Below are 12,152 nucleotides of genomic sequence, written 5' to 3' on the forward strand. Positions count from 1 at the left end.
TTGTTGTTCCACTTACCCAAGTATTCATTGGCTGATTCCTGTATATTACCTGACTGGGGATCGAACCTGCAACCTTGGTGTATTGCAACGATGCTCTAACCAACTGAGTTACCCAGCCAGGGTTGAGAAATATTTCTTAAATAAAACACATAATGCTCTAATTATAAAGGAAAAGGTTTAAAAATTGGGCTAGGGTAAAATCAAGAATTTCAAGAACAAATTTGGAAGGATGATGATACCTGACTTCAAGACTTATTATAAAGCTACAGTAATCAGTACTGATCAATGGAACCGAATAGAAAGTCCAGAAATAGACCCACATAAATACAGCCAACTGATCTTTGACAAAGGCATAAAGGCAATACAATGGAACAAAGACAGTCTTTTCAACAAATGGTGCTGGAACAACCGGACATCTATCCACATGCAAAAAATGAATCTAGACACAGACCTTACACCCTTCACAAAAATTAACTCAAAATGGACCACACAGACTTAAATATAAAAACAAACAAACAAAAAAACTCCTAGAAGATGACATAGAAGAAAATCTAGATGACCTTGGATGTGGTGATGACTTTTAAGATACAACATCACCTGCATGATCCATGAAAGAAAGAATTGATGAGTAGGACTTCATTAAAGTTAAAACTTCTGCTCTGCAAAAAACACTGATAAGATAATGAAAGGACAAGCCACAGATTAGGGGAAAATATTTGCAAATGACAAATATGATAAAGGACCGTTACCCAAAATATACAAAGAACTCTTAAAACTCAACAATAAGAAAACAAACAACCCAGTTAAAAAAATGGGCCCAAAGACCTTAACAGACACCTCACCAAAGAAAATATGCAAAATATGCAAATGACAAGCATATGAAAAGATATTCAACATCACATCTCATTGGGAAACTGTAAATTAAAACAACAAGCTACTACTAAACACCTACTAGAATAACCAAAATCCAGAACACTGACAACACCAAATTCTGGTGAAGATGCGGGGCAACAGGCGCTCTCATTCTTTACTGGTGGGAACGCAACATGGTGCAGCCACTTTGGAAGACGGTGGTTTCTTACAAAACTAAACACTCTCACCATATAATCCAGCAATCACACTCCTTGATATTTATCCAAAGGAGCTGAAAAATTACGCCCACAGAAAAACATGGACTTGGCTGTTTATAGCAGCTTTATTCTTAATTGCCCAAACTTGGAAGCAACCGAGATGCCCTTTGGTAGGTGAATGGATAAACTGTGGTTCACCCAGACAGTGGAATATTATCAGTACTAAAAAGAAACGAGCTATCAAGCTATGAAAAGACACAGAGGAGCCTTAAATGCATATTACTAAGTGAAAGAAACCAATGTGAATGGCTACATACTCTATGGTTCCAACTATATGACATTCTGGAAAAGGCAAAGCTATGGAGACAGTAAAAAGATCACTTATTGCCAGGGGTCAGGGGAGAGGGAGGGATGAACAGGCGAAACACAAAGGATTTGTAGGGTAGTGAAATGTTCTTTATGATGCTATAATGGTGGACACCTGTCCTGATACATTTGTCCAAGCCCATAGAATGTACACCACCAAGAATGAACCTTAATGTAAACTGCAGACGATGGGTGATAATGATGTGTCCATATTGGTTCATCAATTTACAAGTTTTAGAAAAAGGGAGCTGGGAAACACTTATATAACTATTGCCACTTAAGAAGCCGCTAATTGAGTGAGGGCCCTGCCCCCTGGCCTTTTTTCTCCTTCTGCGGGTCAGAACAGCTTGGCCGAGCATTCCCCTAAAATTCAGAAGGCATCTCTGCTCCTGCCACCTTTGTGTTTTCATCCCCGCGCCCAGAGGTGACGGATCAGGCTGCAGAAGTTTGGGACAGGGCGGGAGTGGGGAGAGCAGAGCAATGCTGGGACTACAGGCTGCTCGAGACCCAGCCGGAGATCGTTCTTTACGGTGACAATGGTGGCAACTGGCTTGTTACCTGAGCATGTGCTGGTCCCTGGCACTGTTCTAAGTGCTTCTCATGCCTTCCTGTCACACCCTTTTCTTACTGAGATACAATTCATATACACCCTTTAAGATTCACCCTTTAAGAGCATATAACTTGGCGGGATTTAGTTTGGTCACTAAAGGTTGTGCAACTAACTACCTAGTTCCAGAACGTTTCCATCACACCACAAGGGAACCCTGCACCCATTAACAGCCTCCTTGACACCTCCCACCCTCCACCCCCAGCCTCCAGCCCAGGTCCCCTGAGCACCTACTGCTGTTTGTGATCAGGAATGAGGCAGAGTAAACTCAGCAGAACACCCACCCCAAGGTGGTGCCCATCAGAGCTCCAGATCCTATGGAGCATCGAGACTCAGGCAGAGCCAGGTCAGGGTCCATTGCAGTGGGGCAAAGGCTTTGGCAGAGATGGTGTCGTTCCCCCCCACACACACACACACACTGGGGAATGATGCCAGAGCACACTGCCAGCCGGGTGTGGCCAGGTGCTGTGTGCCAGGGGTGGAGAAGCTGTCCCTGGGGACAGGAGAACCAGGCGTGGGTACCTGCAGTGTGCAGGGGGTGGGGGAGGTGCCCTGGGGACTGGGGGGCAGGGGTGGTGTGGGAGCCACTCCCAGATTGGAAGTTGAATTGTTCACATTTTTTGTGGCTGGAGCAAGGGATAAAGACATTTTTGTGGGCAAGAGCAAAATTATTGGCCTTGGAGCTTAGTATTTTTTATCAGTCTTGGCTCTAGGCTAAATGAAAAGACTGCAGGACAGACAGAAGCGGGTTTGGGTGATGCTGGTATGACCAGTCTGGATAAACACTGACGCCGCTCCACGTCTCCAGCCCTGAGGAATGTGTGGAGGACGACGGTTGTCCCTGTGTTCTCTGGCAGCCGGGTGTCTTCCGGGTTGATGACCCGGGTCCAGTTGGCACAGGCTCGCTGCCAGATCTGCAACTCAGCTTCTCTGCTGTTAGCACAAGGACAGCCTGGGCCCTGGTGACGCTCAAGCCCCAGCCCCCGGGGGATGGCCCTCCACCCCCCACAGGCCCAGCAGCGCTCTGTGCATGCTCAGGATTCATGCGGCCAGCCTTTCTCCCCTGTGTAGGTGCTCATGGAATAGGAAACCCCCCAGTGGGTCCAGTGTCTTGGGTTGCAAAGGCCTCCGTGAACAGTTTTTGGTTCTTAAACTCCAGGCAGTGGGGCGTTGCTCTTTGAGGTACTTGCTGTGAGACCCCAGATGTGTCAGCCACAGGGGCAGCTGGTGGCTCTGCCAGCATATTATTATTACTAACAGTTGGGTGTATCAGACAGAGGCTTGGGTCAGCCCTTCATGCCTAGTGGCCCCCACTCTGTTTTCTGCTCCCCAGACCCCTGGTCAGATGGCCAGCTCCCAAGCTGACACTGCATTAGTCTGCCTTCATGTGGCTGCATTTCCTACTCGCCACGGTCTCAACTAATAAAAGGAATTTTCCTCTTAACGACAAAGCACCTTCTTTACTGTTTAGGAACCCAGAGGTTGGGCACCCCTTGTCTTTGCAAACAGGAAGTGGGGCACCCCTTCCCCATCCTGCAGAGGCCAGGACGATACTGGGCCACTATCAGATCAGGTTCTCCTGGAAAACACTAGTGTGCGTGAGTCTAGATTTAACAAAATAGTACTCACACTAAACTAAAGACAGCTCACCAGACCGGTGACCAGCCTTTCGCTCCTAGTCTGTAATCAACAGCCTTTCCAAGATCAATTAGCCTGACCCCTGGGGCCCAGCTCACCCCATGTCTGCTCTATTCCAGGTGTGTCAATTCCTGATTTGAACATGTGTGTTTACCTTCTTTACAGGAAGCATTGTATGTGCTCAGAAAATTAAATGTGAGATATCTTTATACAGGTCTTAGAATATTTTGTCTGTTAGAACTGCAGTCACAGCCAGCAGGGGGGAAGCAGGAGACCTTGTCTTCTTAAAATGCTGCCCCCCACCCCCTCGCCACGTGGCTCACCGGTTGAGCACTGACCTAGGATCCAGGAGATCATGGTTCGATTCCCGGTCAGGGCACGTGCCCAGGTTGTGGGCTCCATCCCCAGTCGGGGGCGTGCAGGAGGCAGCTGATCAATGACTCTCTCATCATTGATGTTTCTCTCTCTCTCTCCCTCTCCTTTCCTCTCTCTGAAATCAATAAAGATATATATATTTTAAAAAGCTCCCCCCCTTTCTTCCTCTCCCCTCTCCTCACCCCTTAACTCTTTTCCCCAATGATCCAGGACTGTCATTTAGGGACCCTGGCCTGTCACTCAACAGGATTTGATCATTTCCAAGGTCTGTGCTCACTGACTGCCTCAGGTGTGTCTGGCAGCAGGCGGGCACACATTGGGCCCTCGGTCAATAGCTGTTGGTCTGTAATAGGCAGAGTTGCACCCCAGGCTCTGGCTGAAGGGCCTCAGGAGCGACCACTCTAGTGGGGTGACCATACAGGGTGCTCTACGGAGCGGACCAGGCGGCCTCCTGAGCACTCTGTGAAGGATTACAGTTGAAAGCCCAGAAGCCTTAAATAGGAAACACAGCCTCAGGCAGCAAAACTCTCTGCAGGCGTGACGGCAGATTTGTAAAAGACGACACATAGACCGAAGTCAACTTGCAGGCCTTAGAAACAGCGTTTTATATTTGAGCCAGAGCATCTTTTTGGTCAAGCAAATAAATGCCAGGAGGACACAGCACTGGGGTGGAGACCCTGCCCCTTCTTGGGGACACGCATAAATATATAAACATTCAATACATTTCCCTTAAAAATGATCCTCACGTGGATACCCCAGGTCATATTCCCTTTGCAAAATAATAATAATAACTAACTAGTTAGGAGGAAATGAACATGTGTAGGGAAATGAAACTTGGTTTTCTGTAAGTGGTGACAAACACCAGAGCAAGGAGGCTCCGGTTAGAAATTTTAGTGCTATTTGGTGTCTGGTTTACATGCTGGGCGAGGCGACCAAGCAGAGGTGCCGCCTGGGCCTGGGTCACCTGGGACTCTGTCCTCACCGCTGGCCCTGGCCTCTCCTTGCCTCAGATGTGCCCAGGGAGGGAAGGAGGCGGACTTCAGAAATGTTCTGGTGTCTCTAGGAAGTTGGCCACAGAAGCAGGCTTTGTAGAGGCTGCTTTTTGAACAAATCTTTTTCAGTCTACCCCTCTGTGTCATGGTGCGTAGGGGGGAGGCTTCTCCCCAGGGAGGAAGGGGGCTGGAGTATAGAGAGGCGGGGCGTTGGGCGGAAGCCCGAAGCTGGAGCTGGACTGGGACGGAGGCTGCGTGTCCTCAGACAGAGAGAGGTCAGTGGAGGACGAGGCTGGGAAGCTGCTGGACGGCTGCAATTGAACAGAAAAGGCTTCCTCAGTCAGTGGAGAGGGCCGGCCGCACATGGAGCCCGCGTGGAGCGCCCCTCAAAGAGCCCACCTAGAGCTCAGGCTTCCCCCCAGACCCAAGGTCCCCCACCTAACCAAGGCCCTTCTAGGGAGAACACTCCCTGATCAGAGTATGTTCTCAGGAAGGCCAGAGGGAGGGCCCTGCCCTGCCCTGCCCAGCTGGGGCCTCCTTTGCACAAAGTCTGCTCCTGCAGCCGCCTCTGGAAACACCCATCTGTGGAATTCCTCAGACTTCCCAACCCTCGTGCCTGCTGCGTGTGAGTCCTCACTTTCAAGTGTGGGCCTTTTACCAGGCTGACACCAGGACGCATAGGAGTCCAACGAGAAGGCTGCCCAGCTCATTTGAGGACCCCTGGGTTCACTCAACACGTCCTACTTTGAGGGGAAAAAACAAGAACTCGGCATTTTTCACCTAGTGTGAGGGTTAATTTTATGTGTCAACTTGGCCAGGCCTCAGTGCCCAGATGTTTGTTCAACACCAGTCTGGAGGTTACTGTGAAGGGATTTGTAGATGTGCTTAACGTTGAAATCAGTAGACTCTGAGTAAAGCAGATCACTCTCCATGATATTGGTGAGCCACACCCAATCAGTTGAAGGCCTTAAGAGAACAAGTCTGAGGTTTCCGGGCAGACTGACCTTGGACTCAAAACTGCAAGATCCATTCTTCCCTTAGTCTCCCTCCTGCTGTCCTGCCCTGCCCTTGACACTTTTGCTCTACCCCATCTCTCTATTTCTCTATCTGTATGTCTAATCTGTATCTGTGCCTGTGTCTATATATGTGCATCCATCCATCTTCTTGGTTCTGTTTCTCTGGAGAAGCCTGGCATCCCCAAATGAGCTGGGGACTCAAGTACAAGTGATTCTGAGAAGAAATGTGTTTTTCTAGTTTTTCTCTACAACCTCTTAATTTTTTTCTTCTTTTTTTTAAGTTCTAAGAGTTGAAAACACCTACTTAAAACCAATATTTAAATAAATAAAGCAAACAGTCCCTTCTGTAAAATAATGCAGGGTGTATATGTAGGACCCTGGTCTCCTGGCAGTGCTGGTCATTCCTTTGCTCTCTGCCTGCCAAGTGCCCAGGCCTCTGCAAGACCAGCCTGTCTGCTTCACCCTTCCCTGGAGACTTCCCCACTGAGGAAGCCCAGGAGCCCCAGAACCTCAGGCTTCTGAAAGGAGGATTTCCTCACAAGCTGCACCTGAAGCCAAAAATGTCACCTTGCTCAGGGTCAACAGCCTGGGCTTTCAGGATCTGACAGCCCAGGGACCTTGCCCACCTTTGTTTCATTCTTTCTCTCAAACTCACACTTCTGAACACAGTCAGAGCAAACCTCTAGAGAACATTCTCTCACGTCTGCTGGGAGCTCCCAGATCCTACTATACATGTCCTTCATTGGAAATGAGCACCTGAGAAAACCACAGTATAAACCACCCAGACCACAGAGTAAACCACCATGAACCACAGAATAAACCACCACGAACCACAGAGTAAACAACTATGAACCACACAATAAACTACTATGAACCACACAATAAACCACCACGAGCCACAGAGTAAACAACCATGAACCACTGAGTAAAACACCATGAACCACAGAGTAAAACACCACGAACCACAGAGTAAACCATCATGAACCACTGAGTAAAACACCATGAACCACAGAATAAACCACTATGAACCACAAAGTAAACCACCACAAACCACAGAGTAAACAACCATGAACCACTAAGTGAAACACCATGAACCACAGAGTAGACCACCATAAAACACAGGATAAACCACCAAAACCACAGAGTAAAACACCATCAACCATGGAGTGAAACACCACAAGTCACAGAGTAAAACACCATGAACCACAGAACAAACCACCATGAACCATGTACACCACCACCAGAAACTATAGAGTAAACTACCCCTACAGACAGGGCTGCACCAGGGACAGGCTCTGCCCACACAAGCACCCCCACCAGGGGAGTGGATAAGAAATCCCTTAATTACAAGGTGTGAGCTAAATCTCTGCTTGTGTCCTTGTGCATGAAAACTCATCGACACCAACCCCTTCCCTGACTTTCCTGACCAGGCAACTGCTAGGAGCAAGGAAGGTGGGTTCTCTTCAAAAATTTTTCTTTTAGCCAACTGCTCAAAACAGCCCCCTCACAGCTATCTTGCTTCCTGCTGCTACGTGGGAGCATTTTTGCTGCTAATGACTTCAACAGGACACCTAAAGTGTCCCTCCCTTCTCTGTTGGTTAGCAGAAACAGAAGCATCAATTCTGTTGTGTTCTGCTAAGGAAACACAGGAACCTCATTGATTTGTCCTCTCCTCAAAATCCAGTTACTGACATATATGTAATTATACTCCTACATGTGCTGGCGGTAATAGCTGATTAGGCCATCAGGAGGGGAGCCCAGACCTCCCCAGGGAGGGTAAAGAGGGGGCATCTGCTGTTTGTGAAGAGCCAGAGGCCCCCGAAGGATGGAATATGACACCGGAATGAAGCAGATCCATTCACCAGCACCGTGGTTTAGAAATAGAAGACCATCCACCCACATCCTGGACTCCTACAAGGAACACGTCTCCTGAGGGATCACGGCAGACCTGCAAGAGCAGGATACAGGACCAGCGCCCCAACGTCAGGCTCCAGACTCACCAAGAGCCCCGGCTGCTGCTGCCTGCAAGGACCATTCATCTGGTGCTGGTCCCCTCAATCAGCACATGAAGAGGTATGAATTCATAACAAACGAAAAGGGTCTGAGCACCCACAGCATGCCTCCCACCCAAGCACAGAAACGCAATTCCTCATGCATTTTAATTTTGTGAACTTCCTAGCACTTGGTGGTTGGTGGTGGTGTTAGTATAAGCAAAAGAATGCTAAGTCCTTCTGGTTGCCCCACCCAGAAATGGAAGTCTAAGTAAGGTGTGTGGACCAATGGTTCTCATCTTTGACCCCCTGAGGACACTGGGGAACTTCTGGATACAGTTTTGGTTGTCATAACAGGAGGTGTACTGGCAGAGTCTAGGGGATGCTGCTCAACATCTCATAGCACACAGGGCAACCCCACCCTCCAGAGCCATCTGGCCCCAATGTCAATAGTGCCACGGTTGAGGGCCCCTGGTCTGGAGTCCATAAGGTGACAGATTATCAGGGTCTATTTCAACCAGAAGCTTCCTAGAATATAAAGAAGGAAAAGCCGAAACCACAAAGGGTAATGGAAGGACTAAGCAAACGCCGCTCTACAAACAAGGTTTCACCCCCACCAAATGCCCCTCTTCCCACAGCAACCCCAAGGCCAACAGCACTATTTTAGGGTAAACCTGTGAAATCACTGCTGTTGTGGGTACAGTGTGGTTGGGTATTGGCAAATTCACAGGGCTCCACCTAAATACATTGACTATGTTGATGGGACCCAGGCACATGGTGATACAGTGTGTCCCCCTGTTGCTCTGGCCAGGAAATTGCAGTGAATTTTTGTGGGTCCAGGTTGTGGATTAGAAAAGGTTAGTGTCCCAAAGGACACCAATGACTGGGGCACCATGGCCACATGGAGCAAAGCATGTCCAAAATACCAAACTGGGCTGTGGAACGTCCCTGTGAAGGGCTGTGTGTGGAGTTACCTGTCACATCACCCCTCAGGTCATCCCCAACCTCTTCTCTAGTCCATGCTTGCTCCGCCACCACAGTACCTCCATCAGGAGAGGGGAAGCCCTAAGTCTTCTTTCAACCCAAGCCCCGCTCCACATCCCGTCTGACCAGCACTGTCCTGCATGACTGCTGCCCGAGATATGAGCACACCAGCTTCAGGCAGGTGACGCTCGGCCTACCTGGAGAGGCAGAGGGTAGGATGAGCAGCTGGGGAGAGTCGCAGGTGCCGGGCAGAAGCCCGTATAGGCCAGGATCTGTTGGCCAGGGTTGTAGAGGATATGAGGTGGAGCAGACGGTCTGTAGGCCAGCTGGGACAGAGGGACCTGCCACAGAGAAAGGAGATGTGTCAGCCTGCCCTCCCAAAGCCTGGGCACCTTCAGCCTTGAGCAGTCCCTCCAGGGAGCTCCATCCTCAAGTCATTCAGCGAGGTGAGGCCTATCAAATATGCCAGGGAGAGATGCCATGAGTCCTCAGATCAATATCTCTCAGATCATAACTAAACTCCTAAAAAGCAGGACTTATTTTGCTTGTTATTTTTTTATTTGTCCAAGGGACCCACTAAGATTCCAGGGTAGGCCCAGGCTCTCTTTGGTGCTTTTCTGAAAGAGCATGAAAACCACTGGTCCCTCCTCTCCAGGTGATACAGTGTTGCAGGCACCTCCCTTACAACTTCTGCCACAGTGGGTGGACCGACTTCACAGAGACACTCAGGCATGGTCATGCTGGGCTTGCTTCCCACATGTGCCACTGAAGGTGACTAAGCCCAGGGATTTCTGGAGAAACACAAATAATACCAAAGCATGCCAAATTCCTCAGCGCTCATGCTTTGTTAGCTTGCTGGAGGCTCTAATTCTCGGAAGGAGGGCAGGACATGGGCCCTGATTCTTAGCTGCCCACCCATCCCCTAGAGAAGATGGGCCATAGCACGGACCCCTCCCCAGAAGGAGGCCAGTCACTCATGTGGGGTGTTCAGGAGATTCGCAGACGAGACATGTATCTCTCCCCAAGAGGACAGAATCTGGATCCCACCTGACACCCATGGGGCAGGCACTGCCATGTCGGGGAGGGGCTCGAACAGCAGAGGTAGATTATCTGAAAACTCACCACCACCCACTGAAGGTCCTGAAGAGTAAGGGTGGGGACAGAAGGGAAGGCTGGAACCTGGAACCAGGCCCAGAACTTCAGGGCGATGTTAACCAGATGGGAAAGAAGTGGCCCAAGAAGAGATGGTGGTGGGAAATGACAAGTCACCCTGTTCCCAGCTCCCCACCAGCAGTTGCAGGGGGACCTTGGGGTCAGTGCAGGGCAGTCACTTTGCTAACTCAGTCTCACCTCCTGCCCTCCCTGACCCAGGGCCGCTTTCTGCACATCCTGTGCTCAAACACTCCCTCCACCAGCCCCCAGGAATGCAGGCATTCCCATAGAAGGAGAACGGGTTACACAATCACATTTATTCTTTCTCCTGCTAGGCCCAGCACTGTGAGCCCTTCCAGCAGGAGCTCAGCACAAATTTGCTGCACACCATTGAATGTCACTGAGGTAGCGAGTGTTAGTAACACTCTGAGGAGAGGGCAGCTTGAAAATAGGGAGAGAGAAAGAGTGGAAAACTTGGGGCAAAGCCCGCACACTTGGCCACCTTGATTCCACATTTGTGAACAGACACGGCTGAGTGCCTACTATATACACTAGGCTGACCTAAGAGCCATCCTGGACCCCACAGAGGGCAGGGGGGAACATCCTGGCCAGTGGAAGCAGCTGCAGCCAGAGGCCTGGGGGCTTTGGCTGAGCAGGGGTGATGAAGGTTGAAGGTCAAAGTTCACAGATAACCTCACTGGCCAAAGAGGAACTGGCCTGGCCTTGCTCAGCAAGTTGTGCCATTTGGGGCTTAAGGAAGACAGGGCAGGGCTGGGGGTCTGCCTGAGGGAGTTAAACATTTGGCACCAGCAGTTTCACTCTGGAGAAGTGACGGCCACTCTGTCTGTGTGGGGTACTGGGAGGCCCAGCCCAGCTTTGGCCCTGGCTTCCCTGCTTAGTCTCGCCCTGACCACTCGTCCACCTTTCTGACCCCTGGGCCCCACAGTGTGGGTAACCTCTAGGAGCCCCCAGCTGGGCCAACAGGACTGTCCGCCTGCATTTCTCAATGTACCCAAGGCTCAGTGCAGACCCTTCCTCACCAGACTGGTTTAAACGACTATATCTGTAAGTGTTGTACATTACCCAGGTACCAGCCTCAGCAGACCCTCTGCAGGCCCCTCAGGCCCTGCCTGCTGGGCAAAGGAAATGACTCTGGCACCCAGCTATGACAAGCATTTGGTGACCTGCATATGAAGCCCTTATATGCTGAGAGGGCACACACAGCTTTGGGCTGGTTCATGAAGGGCCTTCGTTCTTTAAAATAATTTTAAATTATAAAACCTACTAAACTTATAAGAGTATCTACTGGGTAGGTGTAAAATGTTAAGGAATCACCCTTTTTGCTTCTTACAACACCCCAGAGCTTTGGGTTGGAGAAAGAAAACTTTCTTTCCTTCCCAGTTTCTCCATTTCTGAGGAAGGAAAGAGCAGAGTTTAGACACAACATTGTGGTCTGGTAGGACCTAGTGGCCCTTCTGGGGCACGGCTACATTCGTGATAGCATACCCAGCAATTATATTAGAAACTCTAATGAACACAAGAGCCCTTCTGGGAAACCCATGAGGCTGACTACTGTCCCAGGCTTGCAGGGATGGCAGAACTCTAACCAGGCACACTGGGCATCCAATTTCCAAGCTAATCTTGTTATTCTAGAAAATCTGTCAAAAGAGAAAACTTTGAACTAGCTGCAGTAGAAAAAGTCCCTATATCAAGGGTTTTCATAGAAGGCACCGTGTGGGACCCTCTGCAGATCCCAGGCACCCTGGGAGAGCTGCAACACCCATTGGAGACTTTGCTGAAGGCATGGTGACCGGCGACTTTCATCCTTGGAGGAGGCTTCTCTTTTTTATGAGTTTAAAGACCAAAGAGCTTGGAGAGGTATCTGCACCCTCCAGGGTGGTAGCCAGGAGAAAGGTTTGGTTCCTAAGAGATATCAGGATTTTTCATGCTATCTCAGATTT

General features: G+C 49.6%; 1 protein-coding gene across 3 annotated transcripts in view; it reads right to left on the minus strand.

Annotated features, from left to right (window-relative positions):
- TMEM255B (transmembrane protein 255B) overlaps window positions 1-12,152 on the minus strand; it is a 48,124-nt gene that overhangs the window by 7,525 nt on the left and 28,447 nt on the right. For 2 of the 3 annotated variants that reach the window (XM_081128381.1, XM_081128379.1), the window contains 2 exons: window positions 9,237-9,380; window positions 4,634-5,359 (listed from right to left, as the gene is read on the minus strand). In XM_081128381.1, the coding sequence (XP_080984507.1) occupies window positions 5,192-5,359; window positions 9,237-9,380 (312 nt within the window). In that variant the 3' untranslated portion in view covers window positions 4,634-5,191. Of the gene's footprint in view, window positions 1-4,633; window positions 5,360-9,236; window positions 9,381-12,152 lie in introns of those variants that run through there. The other variant, XM_081128380.1, reaches the window with a different exon arrangement.

This window comes from Miniopterus schreibersii, assembly GCF_964146895.1.
Source record: "Miniopterus schreibersii genome assembly, chromosome: 2".
Taxonomy (NCBI): domain Eukaryota; kingdom Metazoa; phylum Chordata; class Mammalia; order Chiroptera; family Miniopteridae; genus Miniopterus; species Miniopterus schreibersii.